This window comes from Peromyscus californicus, unplaced genomic scaffold (genome assembly GCF_007827085.1).
Source record: "Peromyscus californicus insignis strain IS unplaced genomic scaffold, ASM782708v3 Scaffold_3__1_contigs__length_106647218, whole genome shotgun sequence".
NCBI classification, from domain to species: Eukaryota; Metazoa; Chordata; class Mammalia; order Rodentia; family Cricetidae; genus Peromyscus; species Peromyscus californicus.
The window spans coordinates 44342722-44363449 of NW_026294551.1; the positions used below are offsets into that span (position 1 = coordinate 44342722).

At 43.9% G+C, this 20728-nt stretch overlaps 1 protein-coding gene and 1 pseudogene across 1 annotated transcript in view; one reads left to right on the plus strand and one right to left on the minus strand.

Annotated features, from left to right (window-relative positions):
- Positions 1-16087, plus strand: part of Nlk (nemo like kinase) — a 134637-nt gene extending 118550 nt beyond the window's left edge. Inside the window, exons 7-11 of the mRNA XM_052755775.1 lie at positions 1238-1339; positions 7841-7927; positions 10277-10475; positions 11269-11362; positions 14287-16087. Of these exons, the coding sequence (XP_052611735.1) occupies positions 1238-1339; positions 7841-7927; positions 10277-10475; positions 11269-11362; positions 14287-14341 (537 nt within the window). The 3' untranslated portion in view covers positions 14342-16087. The remainder of the gene's footprint in view (positions 1-1237; positions 1340-7840; positions 7928-10276; positions 10476-11268; positions 11363-14286) is intronic.
- On the minus strand, positions 1352-6494 carry LOC128121436 (annexin A2-like; annotated as a pseudogene).
- Positions 16088-20728: the final 4641 nt, after the last annotated feature.

Here is a 20728-nt window from a genome sequence, read left to right on the forward strand (position 1 = left end):
CCCATAGTGGTGCTGATGGCTGTCCCTGGTGTAGGTGGGTGTGGAAAATGGTGTTCTCTGTGCATGAATTTCTCATCCTAGAAGAGCCAAATGAAATGGTAATTAGGTTATAGAGCCAGAACAATTTCAGAACTCCAGAAAACTGGTGGGGTGGTTTGCTACCTGCAAAGACTTGTTTACAGGGAGGCCGCTGTCAGCCTCCTTTATTGTATCCAGCTAGATAAATGTGGCATCATAGTTTCCTAAGTTCCACATTTTTCTGCCGGTGTAAGAGGTTTCTAGAATGTAAGAGGTATGCCCTGGTCCAAACATTGAGTGCTTAGCTTTTATTTCAGGTGTGAACATTTTGGATGTTTGTTATATCACATGTATCTGATGTGTAGATTAGCCCCTTGATGGGCTTGAATCCATTTGAAACATTAAAACCTATTCATTAACTGTTTGAAAAGAACAGTCATGGGGCTGGAGATGGCTCAGCAGTTAAGAACACTGGCTGCTCTTCCAGAGGACCCAGGTTCAATTCCTAGTACCCACATGACGGACAGCTCACAACTGTCTGTAATTCCAGTTCCAGAGGATCTGACACCTTCACACCAATGCACATAAAACAAATTTAAATAAATTATTTAGAAATAAAAAAAGAACAATCATTAGCCACTGTCTTCAAAGATAATAAATGCTATATAGTTTTAAAACAGTAGGGCATACAGGTAGACTCCAGAGTTACTCTAGTGTTAGAACACTGTCCAGCTTTCCATGGAATGTAGCTCAACTAGCCTCAAACTCACAATCCTCCTGTCTTAGCCTCTCAAGTGGTAGAATTATAGGTATGTACCACCAAAGCTGATTCAAAAAAATAAAAAGAAAAGGACAGAAAGTAAAAGAAAGGGTTCTTCTTTTGTTTCTGTTTTTTTGTTTGTTTGTTTTGTTTTTGTTTTTTGTTTTTCAAGACAGGGCTTTTCTGTATGACTTTGGAGCCTTTCCTGGAACTCACTCTGTAGACCAGGTTGGCCTAGAACTCACAGAGATCCACCTGCCTCTGCCTCACAAGTGCTGGGATTAAAGGCATGCACCACCACCGCTCAGCTAAGAAAGGGCTCTTATCAGAGCTTATTTGAAGGTTTGTGGTTCTAAGGTTTAAAAAAAAAACATGGCACTCATTTTAAGGCTGAAACTTAAGTCTAATGAAGTTGTTTCTGTGAGCTACTGTCAACCTGTGTTTCATGTTCCCTTGCAGTTGGATTTGATCACAGATCTCTTGGGCACGCCATCCCTGGAAGCAATGAGGACAGCTTGTGAAGGTGCTAAGGCACACATACTCAGGGGTCCTCATAAACAGGTAAAGAGGTAGAGAGGGGAGCAGTCTGTCTCTGGTGGCCAGCTGTAAGGGAAGGGCTTCTATTCCAAAGATGTTGCTTGTGGGTAACAGACACACATATGTACATCAACACATGTACACAGAGATAGTCTACAAGTAAGACCTCTGTTAGGTGGATATGACCATAAATAGAAAATGGCTTATGGCCATGCCCAGTACCATAGGAGAAGAATGCATGTTTTTATGGCATCATTGCTGATTGACCTCTTGGTGGTCTCCTGGTTTATCAGTATGTGGGAAGGAAGCTTTGGCCTCAGTGTGTGTTAGTCAAGATACCCTTTCCAGATACTGAGCCCAAATAGCTGGTATCGCTTTGCCTTGCAAGGATGTAAAGCACTTGCTGTTGTACTCGTTCCACTAGCATCAAATCAGACCCAAGTGTGGCAAGAAGTATAAAGAAGGACTGCCTGGTTCTTACTAATCAATATCACTTGCAGCCAGCCAAATCACTGCTGAGAAGCCGGGGTGGTTTCTGTCTGCACTCTTGATTAAGCAGTATTTTCTGCCAGCGCTTTCCTAATCCCCTTTAGAGAAAACAGCTTAGTGATGTGAAGATTGAGTGAGGGGAATGCTCTTCCTAGGAAATACACAGAACCAATAAAGGCTTGAGCCAGACAAGCCAAGGCTAGTTTTCCCCGAATTGCCTTGGTTTCTTTTAAATTGGGCATTTAGGCAATCTGGTAGATTGTTTAGGTGAACTGATTGGCCGGCCAAAAGGCAGACTGAGTTTGATATTCTTCCTCTGAAATTGCCCACCAGACATTTGATCAAGGCTTCACCCTCCATTGCATTTCCCTCTCTGTAATCCCAGTGACTCCTGTTTGCACAGGTTCACGGGTGGTAAGGTCACGTGTTCTCTAACACTAGCCCAGGCCAGTAAATAGGGAGTGATAGGTACTTACATTTATTTTAATTCATATTTGTTTATTTATGTTTGAGGCAGGGTTTCACCATGTAGCCCTGGCTTATCTCTAGCTCACTGTGTAGATCAAGCTTGCCTCAAGCTCACAACAGGCCACCTGGCCATGCTTATAATTAAAAAGCCTCCTTATGGGTACATGTTTTGGTTGCAGTTTGTTCTGACTATGAAATAATTTGAGGTCCTGACATCCTTAGAGGAATGCAGTAGCTTTTTCAAAGATTTATTTTATTTAATTACGTCTTTAATGTGTCTGTGGATGTGAGCACATGATTGCAGGAAGCTTGAGGCAGACACGCCTGGAGCTGAAGTGACTAGCAATTGTGAACCACCCGTCCTAGGTTCTGGGAACTGAATTCAGGTCCTCTGCAAGAACAGTACTTACTCTTAACCACCAAGCCATCTCTCAAGCCCTTGGGAATTCAGTAACTATAACCAAGAGGAGGCTCTATATTACAGGAGAAGCTAACAGGGTCTGTTATGCTGTTTATTGGCCAGCATCAGGAACATGAAACTAATTCATTAGTGTCTTGTAGTAAATATGTCCTTCATAGAATAATTTCCCTCATTTATTGACCTCATCAGTTTAATAAGTCTACCTGGCCATAGGGAACCAGTCATGAAATGTGAAGAACAAACATCCTGGTATTGCTGCCCTTCCCTAAAGGTTCTGACTGTTGCTAATGGCTGTCAGCTAGTTAGCCCTCCATCAAAGTGTTACTAACAACAGCCTAGAGGGCAGGCCCTTCTGAGATGTTCCTGACATGTCTAAAACAGCCTGAAAATGTCTTACTGCACCAAAGTGCTGTGCACACCTTTGAGCATTCTGAAGAAATGAGTTGTTTTCCCATAAAAATTTTGAGCCCAGTGGCTGTAAAAGTCTAGAGCCCTCAACTGGGTGTGGTGGCACACTCCTATAACCCAGCATTCAGGAAATGGATTGTGAGTGGAAACCAGCCTGGGATACCTCTCCACAACCCTGTCTCAAAAAAATGACTTTTAAAACCAGGAACTTTCAATTAAAAAAAAAATTATATTATTTTCTAAAACAAAAGAGGGAGGAAAGGAAAGTTTTAATGTTCTATTTTATTTTAAGTTAAATAAGCTCAAGTTAAATGAATTCTATCAGAATCCTTTCTTGTACATTTTCACATGACTTGACCTCTTGGTGAGGGGTACCTCCTGAAGGTTAAGGTTTTGCTCACCAGGTTGTCTGGTGGTCTGAGGGGAGCACCACAGCAATGTTAGTCTTGACACCAGAATATTCAGATTGGTAGGGTGAGAGTTAAGAGACCCTGAAGCCCAGAGGTGGTTGCACTTTCACATTCTAGAGCTGAAGCTTTAGGAGCGAGGCTTCAGCAGTGCTGGAGCATCTCTCAGGCCGGTAGATTTGCTATACCTATTCATGCAACTGACTATAGCATAAATGGTTCTATTTTTTCCCTCCAGCATGGGAATTGGCTTTGATCTGCATTTGCTAGTTGACCTGTATACCGTTCCTGAGTTCTGAGTGAAGTTCACAGGCTCCTTGTCTAAGTCTTTTCCCTCCTCCTGCCCCTCCATCTCCTCCTGCCCCTCCATCTCCACCTCGTGACGCACAGTCACTTGCGTGCCAGCAGCTTCACTGAAGCTATCGCTGTTCGTGTCCTGACTTCTCACAGCTGAGGTTAGAAGACACAACTGCAGACAAGCTTATTTGGTGTGTAGATAACTGTAGATGATTTTCACACCATTTTTTCCCTGTTCTTTTAGTTTTTGGTTCCTTGTTTTTTGTTTTGTGGGTTTTCTTATGTTGTTATTTGAGTTTTTTGAAATAGAGTCTGGCCTCCTCTTGTGCCCCTCCAGTGCTGGGATTATTGGTGCATGCTACTACTCCCAGTCTATGTACCCTGCTTCAAAAATTAGTTTGGTCCCCAGGATACAGTGTGTAGCTTGTGTAGTTTTCTATGTTTGGCTCTTCCACAGAATGCATGGTGTTTAGTTGACTCAGGGTTTGGCTTGGGTTATGCATGCTCAGTTCCTTTTTCTCTGGGCTATATTGAAGAAGAATGCAGGCTGTGGTGTCAGTCTCGGGCTTACCACATTACCCAGCAGCTTGAGTGGTGTCCCAGGAGTTGTACAGTGCTGTTTGTAGGCACATCGTATAAGGATCTAGTAACTCATTCTATGACCTTGGGCAAATTACTTAACCTCTGTGAGCCTCAGTTTCATTCTTCAATAAAATAGGGATAAAAATAGTTTCTCTGGATGGTAAGATGGGTCATTGGGTAACATACTGGCCTCCAACCCTGATGGCCTGCTTTCAGTCTCCAGAACCCATATGGTGGAAAGAGAAAACTCACTCCTAAAAGTTGTTCCCTAACATCTGCACGATATGCTTTGGCACCAGCTCCCACACACACCTACACACACACAGTAATAATAAAATTAGTGCCCTCCCACATCAGTCAACAATCAAGAAAATGCCACAAACATGCTTACAGGCCAGTCTGGTGGAGACAGCCCCTCAGTTGAGCCTCTTTCTTCTCAGGTGTTTGAAATTGACAACCAACACTAGCCATCACACTAAGCTCTTTTTAAAAATCACACTAAGCTTTTAAGTAGTTCTTATTTAAACTCTTTTTACCAACTACGCCAAGCTAAGAAAAAATTAGTTATTTTGTTAGTAGTAATTTCTAGCAGTAATAGAAGTTTGCTATGAATATGTTCTGAGACTTGTCATAAATACCTTTTATATTCTACTCATAAAAACACTGTTATTACCACTATTAATTCTTTTGTCCATGGAAGATGAAGGATTGCAGAAATTAGATAATAATATGTTTTCAGTTATAAGCCCGATTCTGAAAATTAAGTCAGTCTGTCAGTCTGTCTTCCTTCCTTCCTTCCTTTCTTTCTTGTTTCTAAAGTAAAAGTGGTTTATTCATGACACAGTACACAAGAGGCCAAGTGTTTCATATCACAGAGGGCACATCCAGCTGCCCGAAATGTTCATTTCTTTGGCATGAAGGAGAGAATGAAGGGAAAGCTAGGCAATGCTAACTAAGGCGCTAAGATGGGGGATGGGTCTCTATTGTCATCGTCACAGGGAAAACTCAGGGGTCCATTCATGGTAAGTTGATTCTCCAGATCGTTAGGTGGGGGCACAGGTCAGGCCACTTGTGGGTGTTCCACTATGCTGTGCCCTTCAGCTGTCTCCACCACACAAGTACAGTGTTAACCCTTGGTGTCTTGCTGAATGTAGTAGTACAGGGGCTTGTCATACTTCCTCTTGAATTCAAAACTGATTTTCAGCATGTTCACTTGGCTTCGGGAGACCATGATTTTAATCAGGACCTTGTTGCGATGCCCCTTGCCCTTCATGGAGTCATATAGCCGATCAGCAAAGTGTGGTGACTTGTTCTGAATGCACTGGACCAGGTTCAGGAAGGCATTTTCCAGGTCTCCTTTGACATCCTTCTTGATGCTCTTCAGTATGTCATAAGGGCTGTAGCTCTTGTACCTTTCAAACATTTTCTAGAGGTGGCATACAATGGTGTTGGTCGTGATGCTCATCCACTTGGAAATATAGGTTCCATTTGTCATCATCCCGGCATCGTAAAGCTCCCAAGCATCCTGGTCAATCAGTTTGTTGTCATTGACTGAACCGTCTTCTGCTCTCCTGCCCTTTGCAAGGGCAACAGTCAGCTTGCAGAAGTTGCCAGATGTGTTAGAAATGATGTCCTTCTCCAGAGTGGTCTTGTATGTCTCTTAATACAGTCTGCAGCTCCTGGTTGGTTCTTGAACAGATGATCTCAGTGAGGAAGTCCTTAGTCAGTCCCCAGCCCCTTTGCAGAGGCTTTCAGTGCAGAAGCATCGTACTGGGCAGGTGTCTTCAGTAGGTCCCAAAATCACTGTCTGGTTGGCCAGATAAGGCTGACTTCAGCGCTGATAGGTGAAGACAGTGTCTTATCTATGTATGTTGCTGTGGTTAGTCAGAATGTTGATGATGGTGACCTCATCAATTCATTTGGTCTTGACAGCCGACTCAAGGTTCAGAGCATCCCTCTCGACATCAAAGTTGGTGTAGGCTTTGGCTGACCCATAGGCACTTGGAGGCGTGGAGTGATCACCCTCCAAGCTGAGCTTGCACAGGATTTTGTAGACAGTAGGGGTTTTTTTTGTTGTTGTTTTTTGTTTTTTCCGTAAAAAGCTGGGTCAGGCACCAAGCCCCGAGAGTTGTCTCTAGAAACAAAAGTTTCTTAACTAAGCACTTGGAGGTTGAGGCAGGAGATCTATAGACATAGCAGGCTGAAAAACATGAGTGGCCAGCTTGCTTATTCTAAATGATAAAGTCAGGTAAGGGAGGAAAGGGTGGGGCTTGTGGGGCCTGGCCATCTCATTGCCTGTTTAGGGATTTAGACTATGAATCTATCCTGAGAGTGGAAGAATGGTTCACTACAAGTCAGGGGTCCTTGGCAGGCAAAACTACTCTATAGCATTTTTATTGTATGGTCTTTTTTACAACTCAGCATCTTAGATGGGGAAAGCTTAGTTTAGCAGACACAGTCCTGTGTCCTGCAGGGACCACACCTGACATTCGACAGACTCAGAGGGTAATGGAGAGTTGGTTCTGGTAAGGTTCTTTATGTACGTCCTGCTATCCAGTGTGTACCGTGTATCCTCAGTTAATGTGCTGACTCAATCACAGTCCCTTTGGTGCCAGCCGAAGTCAAAAACCTTTTGATAGTTGGATGAGAACTAAAGGAACACCTGCCAAGGACACTTGTACAGCCAGGCAAAAGCCACCGTAGCAAGAGCACACCCGTGAGGATGTGGTCTAAACTTTATCTTTCTCCATCCTTAAGCATGTTTGGTCTTCCCTTCTTTGCCAAAGCAGCCACCTTATTTATTGGATCAGTTTTCATCTGTCGTGATTTTTTGTACCCTGACCTATTGTGCTGCTGTACTCTGAGCAGGCACGCTGCTGAAAGTCAGTGAGAATTGTCCGTTCTGAAGACTGATCAATGGGATGAAAAGCAGTCCCTTTGAGTTTAAACATGTTTGTACTCATTCATCTTTTTCTCATCTTTTTTTTGTTTTTTTTTTATTTTGGTTTTTTGTTTTGTTTTTGTTTTTCAAAACAGGGTTTCTCTGTGTAGCTTTGGAGTCTGTCCTGGAACTCAATCTTTAGACCAGGCTGGCCTTGAACTCACAGAGATCCTCTTGCCTCTGCCTCCCCAGAGCTGGGATTAAAGGCGTGCACTACCATGCCTGGCTTTTTTTTTTTTTAAAGCTGTTCTGAGACAGGGTTTCACTGTGTACCCCTGGTTGGCTTGACAGTCACTCTGTAGACCAGGCTGGCCTCAAACTCACAGAGATCCACCTACCTCTGCCTCCTGAGTGCTGGGGTGAAAGGTGTACGCCAGCACTCCTGGCTCACAACATCTCTTTGAGCTGGCTGATTTTTTTTTTTTTTTTTTTTTGCTGTCAATTTTCTATATTCCACATCCACACATAATACCTGAAAGCCTAACTGTTTGGATTTCTTTCCCTTTTCGCAGCCATCTCTTCCTGTACTCTACACCCTGTCCAGCCAGGCCACACATGAAGCTGTTCACCTGCTCTGCAGGATGCTGGTCTTTGATCCAGTAAGTAGTGTTTACTTTTATATTTTTTATTTCTGTTCCTTTGTGCTTGACTGTTGTGCCTGCATCTATATCTGTGCGCCACATGCGTGCTTGGTGCTCCCAAAGTCAGAACAGGGAATCAGATCCCCTGAACTGGAGTTGCAGATGTTCGTGAGCTACCATGTGGGTGCTGGAATCTGAATCCTGGTCATCTGCTACAGCAACAAGTACTCTTAATTGCTAAGCCATTGCACCAGCCCTATAAAAATTTTTATTAAATAAATTTTAAAATAGTATTCTAAGAAGCATCCTGGCTTTGACTGGACTGGCGGTGTAAATGATGACTGGAAGGACAGACTTCGGCCCTGTTTTACGTTACCCCTGCTAACTCACTACACAGACATTGAGTGTTGATGCTTAGATTTAAGCAAAACTTAGGGAAAGATCTAGAAGACATTACTGTTCTTATGATCTTGGACTTGACACCAAGTTAAATCAGGTTGGGGGGTTAATTGTTTGAAAAATCACCCATTGTATATCATTCAGAAATATTTACTCTTTGGGTTGAGGCTGTGACTTTTCTCAACCTCCTTTCTGGACTTGACTCTTCTGGACATGTACTACAAACTGCATTGTGATGTCTGTTGTTTATTTGTTCATTCATTCAAAGATTAGTTGTTATTCATATCTGTGCCAGTAATTATTGTCAACAAAGATTAAAATGGAAACATTTAAAAACAAAGTGTACTTGATAAGATACAAAGAAATCACTAAATACAAAATACAATAGGTATTTAAAGAATTTTTTTTTAAAAACCCACAAAATTATGGATAGTAAGGTTACCTTGGTCTGTAGTAAGAAGAGAACATCTTTCTCATGTAATAATCAGATCCACATAACTATCTGCAGACAGGACCACAAGAAAAATTAGGGGGGCTGGGTGTGGTTGCACATGCCTTTAATTCCAGCACTTTGCAGGCAGATCTCTGTGGGTTCAAGGCCAGCCTGATAAGAGTTCCCGGACGGGCAGGTCTTTGTCAGAGAGAAACAGAAATTAGGGGCAAAAATAGTTGGATTTGAACCAGGCATGATGAGTATACCTATAAACCCAGCTTCACTTGCAGGGGAAGTTGGGGTGTTAGGGTCCTCTTTAGCCACAGGGTGAGTTTAAAGCCACCTTACATGAGACCTTGGGCTAGTGAGATGATGTAGCTGTGGCCTTAGGAACCTGAAAATCTGAGGTTGTGTGAAGTGCAGTGTAGCTAGCGTTTTCCTGGTCCTGCCTGGCCCAGGTTAGGACAAATCTCTCTCACCCGCCAGTCCCGCAGCTGCTCAGACCCAGCCGAGTAAACACACAGAGACTTATATTGCTTATAAACTGTATGGCCTTGGCAGGCTTCTTGTTATCTAGTTATTCTATCTTAAATTAAGCCATTTCTATTCATCTATAAGTTGCCACATGGCTCGTGGCTTACCGGTACCTTACATCTCGCTTATGGCGGCAGCTGGCAGCGTCTCTCCGCCTCAGCCTTCTACCTCCCAGCATTCTCCTCTCTGTTTGTCCCGCCTGTACTTCCTGCCTGGCTACTGGCCAATCAGTGTTTTATTTATTAACCAATCAGAGCAACACATTTAAAATACAGAACATCCCACAGCAGTGCAGCACATCCTAGAATCAGGGCAGGGTGTCATTTTCACTCTGTCTCCCATTGAGCCCATCCTCGAGTCCTGTAAGATCCACTTCCCCTTCATAGTCCACTGAACACTGACGATGGATGATTTTTTTCTTCAACTTTTTGCTGGAGTTGAAGGTTTATGGGTCAATAAGCCTGATGCTCTGGTGTATTAACTGTTCTGATTGAAAGGCCCCAAAGGCCAGGAGACAGGCTGCAGCTTCTGGTCTCAGCCTCTCATTCACACTGCCCCCTCTGCTAACCCTGCAGCTTTTGGGTGTGCTTTGCCCTGTCAATCTGTGTTCAGAGAGAATAGAAGTTCTAAGCAGCTTCCTAAAATTGCCAGCATGCTCTGTCTCCTGTGCTGACTTCTTCAAAGTGCGGCCTGTTGTCCAAAGTGCAAAGCATTACATATTTAAATGTCATGGTATTTGTCGTTTGGGACCCTGTGTACCTCTGTTTCAAGGTAAGAGCTTTCCAGATTTTTAGTTGACCGACATTTCAAAGTGACAGCTGTTATTCTAAGTCTACTCACTCTCCTGTCACCCAGCCCTAAATTCAGTTGTCCCCCTTTGCCCAGAATGTTCTATATCTTAAGTATAAGCTGTGTATGTAACTCTGTCTTGTGAAAGATTCTACACGGACAGCCATGCTCATCTGTAGTGTTGATGTGCTGGTCTCTAAATTTGATTTCAGTCAAAAAGAATATCCGCTAAGGATGCCTTAGCCCACCCCTACCTAGATGAAGGGAGGCTGAGGTACCACACATGTATGTGTAAGTGCTGCTTCTCCACCTCGACGGGAAGGGTCTATACCAGTGACTTTGAGCCTGTCACCAACCCCAAATTTGATGACACCTTTGAGAAGAACCTCAGCTCTGTCCGACAGGTTAAAGGTGAGTGCCTTTTGCCATCCAGTCAGACACAGTCACTGGTGACATCTTTGATTCCATGGTGGAGATCCAGAGTGTTTCTGCCTGTTTCAACTTGGCATGTAGCTGTCTGTGCAGAGCACGTGTAGGGGGGGAGAGTGGCGCATGTAGCTGTCTGTGCAGAGCACGTGTGGGGGGGGGGGAGTGGCGAGTTAGCATTATTTCCAGGGGAAGATTAGCCAGAGGAATGGAAACTGGGTTTCTATTCTGAGTCATAATGCATGTGACTCAAAATATATTGTATCTGTATTCACGGTGTCACTTCATTAAATAAAACGTATTGGACTTCTTTATATAACATTTGACTTCTTTTCAAAAAAAGTAGAAGTCGGCTAGAGAGAATGGTGATGAGAGAAGGGAATTCGATCATTTACTCATAACATTATGCTGAGGATCCTCACTGTGGTAGAGATTGAGGTGATCTTGAGTTTAGAAGACTTGCCGGGGTTGGGGATTTAGCTCAGTGGTAGAAGCCTTCCCCTATAACACCGTACACGCAGACTCTCCCAATGGTGCAGCTTCCAGCCTGTGCAGAGCCTGCGGGGAGGTTTTTGTCTGTTTTTAGCAACAACCATCATTTTGGCTTCAGAAAAGGAGAACTTGATTGGGACTGATAGAGGGTGTGTGTGTGTGTGTGTGTGTGTGGTTTAACTTACACAGCAGGCCGTTGTGTTCAGATGCTGGCTGCCTTCGCTGGGAATCCACACTTCCAGCCTGCGTTTGGCAGTGGAGTGGACGGTGTTTGTTTTCTCCACAGAAATTATCCACCAGTTCATTTTGGACCAGCAGAAAGGAAACAGAGTGCCGCTCTGCATCAACCCGCAGTCTGCTGCCTTTAAGAGCTTTATCAGGTAACCATGTCAGCACAGCTCTCACATCCCAGAGCCAAAGGAACACGGGGCTCTATTTTGTTTGTTACTCAGCATAGTTTTGGTGTTAAGGGTTTGTTTAACTATTTATGTTCACGTGTGTATGTATGTGGAAGTCAGTTCTCTCTGCGTGAACTACATGTACTCTGGCATCACACCTTGGTCATCAGGGTTGGTGGCAAGCACCGGTTCTTGCTGAGCCATCTTGCCGGCCCTATTTCTCTTTTGTTTGTTTGTTGTTTGTGGGTTTGGTTTTGTTTGTTTTTTGAGGCAGGGTTTCTCTGTGTAACAGCTCTGGCTGTTCTGGTGCAAGGTTTGTAGACCAGTTGTCCTCAAACTCACAGAGATCCACCTGCCTCTGCCTTCCAAGTGCTGGGGTTAAAGGTGTGTGCCACCACTGCTTGGCTGTTTTGGGGTTTTTTTTTGTTTGTTTGTTTGTTTTTTTAATAATACGGATTTTTAAAATTTCAACAGAAGCTGGGCGTGGTATCACATGCTTGTCATCCCAGCATTTAAGAAGTGGAGTGAAAAAGAGAGTTCAAGGCCAGCCTGGTCTACATAGTGAGTTCAAGCCTAGGCTACATGAGACCACAGCTCAAAAAAAAAAGTTCAATAGGAAGGTGATGTTATAAATGTCAGGAAGCCTCCTTCTTCATCCTGGGGCTGACTCCCAAGGTGAGGTTAGCAGCTTTGTTTTTTTCCCAGAGAACTATGCTGCTCAGTTGTGGGGGCGGCTCCCTGACTGAGGTATCACCTCAGTGCTGCTGCCTTCCCGTCTTCTTGATAACGCGGCCAAGGGCACTCGGAGTGGGCTTGATCTTCATCATTTGTTTGTTAGTTAGTTTGTTTGTTTGTTTGGTCTGGGTTTTCACCAGATGATCCCAAGCTAGCCTTGTTCTTGAGATCCTCCTGCCTCAGCACTGTGATCCAGGCCTGACTCCCTCTTTGTTTATCATATGTTTACATGTTTTGTCTTGTTTCATTGCTTGTTTCTTTGAGACGTTATCTCATACCCTGCAGCCTAGGCTGCTCTCCTGTTCATCTTCCTGCCTTAGCCTCCCTAGTGAACAAGCCTAGGGTTGGATGGGTTGGTTGGGGGGCTGGAGGGAGGGGCAAACAGGTAGATGACTCCAATCTCAAGGGGCAGCTGGGATGCTTGTCAGAGAGCTGAGTCCTCTTTGGATTCCAGCAAGCTTCATTCTGGTTCTCTCTTCGCTTGTTTCCAGTGGAAAGACAGAAAACACTTTAACAATGTGGGGAGATTTCAATACTAGGGATTGCTAGCCGGGCGGCAGTGGTGCATGCCTTTCATCCCAGCACTTGGGAGGCAGAGGCAGGCGGATCTCTGTGAGTTCGAGGCCAGCCTGGTCTACAGCGTGAGTTCGAAGACAGGCTCCAAAGCTACACAGAGAAACCTTGCCTTGAAAAACCAAAAAAAGAAACAAACAAAAAACCTAGGGATTGCTAACCAGGAGAAGACATCTAATTTCTAAAGAGCCTAAAAGTGGCTTTGGAGGTGGGCAGTTGAGGGGTTTGAAGTAGCAAATTCGAAGGACAGCAACCCCGTATGAACCAACAGAGAAAAAACAAGGAAGAAATTGAACTCAGAGTTCCCCTTACCAGGAGCCTTTTTGGAGCGGGTCTGCATCTGCACGACAAGCGAGGAGCAAATGTACCAAGGTGGCCAGAAAGGCACAGAGAAACTTACTGAGAGCTTGAGTGGACAAGGTCAGAAGCAGGACTGGAAGCTGCTGCCTGATGCTTCAGCCTGCAGCGCCCTCCTGTGCCCTCTGTTGGAAAATAAGACTATGAAGCCAGGTAGCACAGGAGACCTGCCAGCAGATCTGGGTCCAGTTTCATGACACAGGACAAAGGGTAGATTTGAGTTTGAGGCCCCCATCCCAACCCCACCCCTACCCTGACCTTTCTCCTTTCCTTTTCAACCTCTCCCTACTCTGTCCTTTTCCCACATTGAAGTAGGGCCTTCCCTGTCTTGAGGCTGTTGGACCAAATCCAAGAATTATGTATGAATTAGTAAATCAGTTGTCTTTCATCCCTTCCATTTTTCCCACGTAGAAAGATGGCATTAACTTACATTTTGACTTTTCTGTGGTTTTTTTTCTCTTTTTCCCTTTTTTTATTAAGAAAAAATTTTCATTCATTTTACACACCAATCAAAGATCCCCCTCTTCCCTCCTTCCGCCCCCCTTTTCTGTGGTTTTAATGTACTTGGTTTAATATTTTCCCAGAAGAGTCAGTGACCCAGGCCATTAGGTGTTCTAGCACCTTTCAGGTGCTGATCATTGTTCTCCTGGGCTCTGGGAGGAAAAGTGATTACTATCCCTTTCTAACTAGCAACCCTAGACTCAGGAGCTAACTACTAGGTCTGTGATAACAATTGCTGGACCCTGGCTCGTCTGCACCAGGAATGTCCCTGAGAGAAGGCTCACTGGGCCCCTTCACATAGCTTCCCACTTGCTGACACTATTTTGAGAGGTACTTCTTAAGGGGACTTTCCTGATTGAATATGGATAGCGTTGTTTATAAGAGCTACCATTTACCTTACATCCTGAGGTAGGCTCCATGGAAAGCACTGTACATGTATTTTCCACATTACTCTGAGGTAGATGGTAGGATCCTTCCCACTCCCCACTAACACACACGGCCCTCTCCTGTCCCTGTGTAAACCACTGAAGGTTACTGCCTCTCTCTGGATAACAGATCTGTGAATGGTTTGCAGCCAACTCCATGTGGAAGGTAGAGCAGCAGAGAGGAATGATGCAGGCAGTGCTCTGCACAAGCCCCTCCGAGGGAGGCTTCCGGGGCGGGGCGGGGCGGGGCGGGGGGCGGAGCCGCCCTCTCACCCTCTGAGGGGCGCTGATTCTGGGGTCTCCCTTTCCTTGCAGTTCCACCGTCGCTCAGCCGTCTGAGATGCCACCCTCTCCTCTGGTGTGGGAGTGACAGTGGAGGACACTGTACTACTGAAGATGTAATGTAGCTTTCACTGGAGTCTGGGATTTGCAATTCTGGAGGGTTAATCATGCTTGTACTGTAATTTTACTAATGAAGTTTTAAATTAACAACCACTACTTGTATGATATGAATAATATTTAGAAATGTTACTAGACTTTTAATCTTGTAAAGTGGTTGTGCTTTTAGAAGAAAAAAAAATATTTTACCCAGAGCTGCACATGGTTAAAGAATTAGTGCAGCTGCCATGGCTCGCCTCAGAACAAACGGGAACTGAACCACATTTGGGCGTTTGGGGTTTATCTTTTCTTTTCTTTTCTTTTTTTAATGAAGTGAGATTGTTCACATGTACACACACACACATGCAGAGGACAGTCATACATTTTGATATTTGAGCCATTCCTAAAAATTTAGGGTTTTCTAAAACTAAAGAGTCTAGAAAGCTTGCCTGCGACCAATCATGGAGCCACGTGAGCTGATCGTGGCTGCACGTGGGGGAGGGGGCGGGAGGGGCATGTCACCTAATGACCAAGCCCTATAACTGGCTTCTCATTAGAGCCGTGATGCTGATGTGTACTGTCTGAACTCCAATGTCGTACATAGAGACTGAATCTGACTAGGAGAGACTAACCCTGTTTTCCTTACCCAGTATAAATATATATAAATATATATATATTTAATCTATTTTTATTAGAAGTTTTTCTGCTCTTTCTTACATAAAAAAAAAAAAAGACCCAAGCATGCATCTTTCATGTGTGTAAATAATTCATTTCTGGTCTAATTTCAAAAGAATCCCAACACTGCTGTATAGAGAGAGCTAGCTTGCACATTTTAGTCTGTGAAATTCTGTGAGACTTTTCCTGCACTGGACAGTGAAAAATAATAAATAAAAGACAAAAAGAAATTTAAAAAAAAATTAAAGCCACAAAGGCACATAGGGAATCATGTCAAATGTGTTTGTGTCCTTAGGCAAAGCTGTGGGAGTCTTGAAATGTCACAGTAGTAAATAGCTTATTACTTTCTGACAAATTCTTTTTCCTGCTGGAACACTGAACTCTGTGCATATGTAAATAGAACACCAATCGAAGGCCTCTACCTCCTGGAGTTACACAACTTGGCTTGTTTACCTCCACACGCTGATGATGACTATTTTTTTTTTAAGTTCAATGTGGAGACTTGAAACTTGAATGTCCCTTCCAACTTTTATATTAAAAATAAAAAGACAAGAAAATGGAAGAGCGTTTTTTCACCTGTACAACGAGTACTAATGGATCGTCTTAAAACTGGTCTAGGAAAAAGCTTGGTGTGTGTTATGGACAATTAACTGTTAAAGTTATTGTAAGTTATCTGTATTTAGCAGAGTATTTTCATCTTGAGTGATCTGAGCTGAATTTGAAGACTATTAAGTTATGTTTGGAAGTTTTAACTTCAATGAAGTAATTATTTGCTGTGAAAGAAACAAACATTGAATTACTAAACAAAGATGGTGCAATATCTTTGTTTTTGTTTTTGTTTTTGTTTTTGTTTTATGAGGCTCCTGAGAATCAACCCAACTGAAGCATTTCAATTCACTTGAATGAGAAACGTGTTTAGTATCAAAAGAGCCCGAGAAGACACTGGTATGAAAGGTACAATCTCAGAGGTTGGTCAGTTACCGTGGCACACTTTCTGGTCACTTTGTACAATGTAGATTTGAAGTACAGTGGTGAAAACATTAAATGTGACATTTGAAAATGATACGTTGCTGTTTTATTTCCACCCCACGTCCCCCCTGTTTCTCTTCAGTACAGCCTCGTCCTGACTCTGCAAAGTCTGGAGACATATGCTTCCATCTCCACTCTTATTTTTGAGGACATTACTTGTTTGTGTGTAATTCTTCCCAGAAACTTAAGATTCCCAAGAATGTGTCAGAAGCTCAGTTGAATGACACCAGAGATAGCGTGATCTAAATATTTAGTACAGTATGTGTAGCAAGAATCTTGAAAGTTCTTATTAATAAAATCAAACCTGAGGCCAGTTATTGGGGTGAATACTGGAAGATCAGAGAGACAGAACAAGCCACAGCTAACCTCACCTGGCCAACTTCTCAGCTGGTCTTGTTTCCTCAGACTGGAAGCTTCTGTGTCCTCATCCCAATGGCTCTCAGCTGAACTGCTGCTGGAAAGCCTGAAGCTTAACCAGCTAAAAGCTTAACCAGCCAAATGCTTCTAGTTTCTGGTCTACACCTTATATACCTTTTTGCTTTCTACCACTACTTCCTGGGATTAAAGGCTCGCTTTCTGGGATTAAAAGCTCGCTTTCTGGGATTAAAGGCGTGAGTCATCATGCTTGGCTGTATCCTTAAACACATGGATTTCTGCCTCTGGAATGCTAGGATTAAAGGTGTGAGTGCCACCATTTTCTAGCCTTTGTATCTAGTGGTTGTTCTGTGTCTGACCCCAGATAAGTTTATTAGAGTGCACAATATTTTGGGGAACACAATACCACCACAAGTATGGATGTCTTGTTTTCGTGTGGGATCTTCCACTACTATATTAGTATTGAACACATTAAATAAAAGTAGGTTGCTGTGGGAAGACACATGACCTTCCCTCCTCCTTTCTGTCCCCTGTCCCTAGAAGCCCTAGTCACTAAGGAAGAAGTCAGGGCTTTGTGGCAGTGTAGTTCAGACCGGAAACCAGACTGCCTGACTTTCCCACATGTGTCCTGAGGCTGGACAAAATAATATGTATTATTCTTTTTGCCCATGCTGGCCTTGAACTAAGTGTGAAACCAAAGATTACTCTCCCACCCCACCCCAAGATAGGGTCTTTCTGTATATCCATCTATCCTAGAACTCACTATATAGACCAGGAACTCACAGAGATCCACCTGCCTCTTCTCCTGAGTGCCGAGATTAAAGGCGAGTACCACTCCCTACCATCTGGCTCACCAAAGATCACTTTAAACTTCCGATCCTCTTTGCTTCCCAAGTTCAGCGCCGGGATGGAACCCAGGGTTTTGTGCGTGCTAGACACTGCCAGCTAAACTGCAATCCCAGCCCATGCTGTTGTGCACCCTTGCATCTGGAAGTGGTATTTACATCCCCCTTTTTTGTACTACTGAGGCTCAAACCCAGCGCCTCAAGCATTCTAGCAAGCACCATACCACAGAAGTACATCCTCAACCATTTTGAGACAGGGTTGGGATGAGTTCCCGGGCTGGCCTTGGATTTGTGACCCTCCTGCTTCAGCTTTCCCAGGAGCTTGGGTGGGACTGGGGAAAACAGGCGCAGCTCCAATGAAAGGATGGATTTTTTTCCTCCAGATACGGGAAAGTTGACTGTTCATATTTTGTTGTTGGTTTGATGTTTGATTTTGTTTTGTTTTGTTTTGACATAGGATCTCTCTCTGTTATAGCTCTGGCCCATGTGAAACTTAGACCAGACTTGCCGTGACTGGACAGTGATCCTCCTGCCTCTGCCTCTGAAATGCTGAAGTACAGGCGTGTGTACATGCCCAGCTACACAAGAGCATTTTAAAATGTACATTTAACTTTGAACCTAAAGTTCTTCACAGACAACAAGTAGAGAGACCGTATTGATGCCTTTCTAATACGGTCTGCTTACCAGTCCAAGAGATTTGTGCTTTGGGACTTCGGAATTGCTAAGGCTTCTAGAAGAGTGAATATGGGTGAGTTTAATCAGCTGCAGTTACTAGCAGTGTAAGATCCTGGAAATATTCTCTTGTTTGGAATTTTTATTTTCTCCTCCATAATATATCACTCAAAATGTTACTTCTATATTAAAAACATCAGGGACTGGAGATGGCTTAGTGACTAAGAGCACTTACTGCTCTTCCAGAGGACCAGAGTTTAATTCCCAGTACCTACATAGGGCAGCTCAAATGCCTTTAACTCCAGCAGCCCCAGGGGGATCAGATGGGTCTGACCTCAATGGGCACCTGTGCTTGCATGCTCAGACACACACACACACACACACACACACACACACACACACACACACACACACAACAACTAAAAATAATAAACCTCTGGGGCTGGAGAGATGGCTTGGTGGTTAAGAGCTCTTGCCATAGCAGAGGGCATGAGTTTGGTTCCCAGCACCCACATGGTGGCTCACAACCATCTGTAATTCCAGTTCCAGGGAACCCATGCCCTCTTCTGGCCTTCAAGGCCATCAGGTACATACATGGTGCACACTTACAACACAGTGCACGTATACATATGCAGGCAAAATACTCATACACATTAAATAAAAACAAAAAAAATCTTTAAATTAAGAAAAAGAAGTAAGCCAGGAAATGGTGGCATGTGTCTCAAATCCCAGCACTCAGGAGACAGAGGGAGGTGAATCTCTGAGTTCGAGGCCAGCCTAGTCTGCAGAGCAAGTGCCAGGACAGCCAGGGCTACACATAGAAACCCTGTCTCAAGAGGAAAAAAAAATCAGGACCAGAAAGATGACATGGTGCAAAATCAAGGTGGGTCAGTCTCCCTAAATTTCTACTCACACAGACCTAGCTAGCTCCAGGGTCTCTGGCATGCACACACACACATGACATAAAAATAAATAATAAAAACATTAAAAAATAGATTGCATAAAGGTTGAAACTCGATGCAGATTTTGCAGAAATCCTTAATTTGTTATTAACCACACCTCACTAAAGGTGGTTCTGAAGAGGGAAGTCTTCATTTTTTTTCCTGTGGTGATAAAAATCCCCTGACCAAAGCAAGCTCTAGGGAGACAGGGTTTGTGTCAGCTTAGTGTCCATCAGGGCAGGGCAGTCAGAGCAGCAGGACCTTGAAGGAGGCAGAGCAGTGGATGCTTGTGCTCAGCTCTCTCCTTTTTATACAGTGAGGCAGCAAGCCTGGGGAATGGTACCACCCACTGTCAGTGTGAGTCTTTCTACCTCAGTGTAACCTAATTAGGGCAGTCACACACAGGCGGGCCCAGAGGCTGACCCAGCCTAGATAATCCCTCCAGGGCGTGATGCTTGATTCTAGATGATTTTACAACCTGTCAAATTGACAATTAACACTATTCATCATGGGATCATTTCACTTCTGGAAGAAAAGCAGCGGAAGCACTTGAGAGGCAGGAGCAGGTGGGGGAGCAAGCAAGGGCACTGAATTCTCCAGGCTACTTCAAACTGACAAGGGGTGACGTGGGGTGGGGGAACCAGGAGTCACACACAGTGGGAGATCTCAGGAACGTTCCTTGAGGGAGCTGAGGAGGCAGGTTGCAGCAGTGGTGTTCCAGGAGCTTGGGAAATGGCATGCCAAATCAGGAGTATAGAAGCCGTGGCATTTGCTATTTCTCTGGAGGTCAGGAGGGAACAATGAATCTGCAAAATATGCTCAAAAAATAGGTGGAGTCAGAAATGGGCTCTGGAGAGTGTTAGTTTTCATCAGACCAGATTTCTTGATGCAGTAGCAAAACTTTTCCCAGGAGCCTGTAGGTGTCTGTAAGATAGCTGGAATGGATTTACATCGTGGCAAAAGGGTTAAAAATCCATTTAAGGACTCTTAAGAACTCTTTGTAGTCAATGTTCTATCAGTTTATCAAAGCCACATTTATCATTATTAAAACTTTGAACCTCTGGAGTTATATCTAAAACTGGTCTATCCTGTACCATGAAGTCTGTGAATGAGGTATACCTGTCTGTAATTGGAGAAAGCGTGTGTGTGTGTGTGTGTGTGTGTGTGTGTGTGTGTGTGTGTGTGTATAAAATCTTGGGATCGGGGCTATTAAACTGATACCCTAGTCATCAAACATCGTCAGATCTGAGAAGGATAAATTTAAGAAGTGAGGCAGCTTTTCAGCTACCTAGGCAACAATCCCAAGTCTCTCCGTGGTCGTTGGGGAACAGAAGCCCCAAAGGCAGCACTTGTTCGGCTGATAGGCCCCGTTCTGACAGATTTTTTTCTGTGGAGTAGAAATTTAGGGAGACTGACCCACCTTGACTTTGTAGTATGGGGCAATTGGTCCTCCATTGTTCCACTTATTCAAGTCTGGACAAGATCTCAGCTGCTCGATGCGTGGCCAGCCTTGCCATAAGCTTCCAGGTGGAAGTTCTTCTGCGGCCATCTATCTTGGAGGAGATACAGGATGCTTCCAGGAGCTGGCATGTCTCTTTATCATAAAAAGGCTTTTATATTAAATGCCATATTCTCAGATCTCTACAGGTGTTTGAGGACTGGGAGAACAAAATATGTTAGATGTATTTATAACTTTGAGAGCATATATATATGACTTAAATCTGAATATACAGGTTTCCCAGTTAGTTACAGCCTAATGAAGTTAACAAGGACAGGGAGATTCACATTCTTAAGCCTGAATAGACCTTGAGTAAGGAGAGACATTCTTTAAGCTGTTGGCAG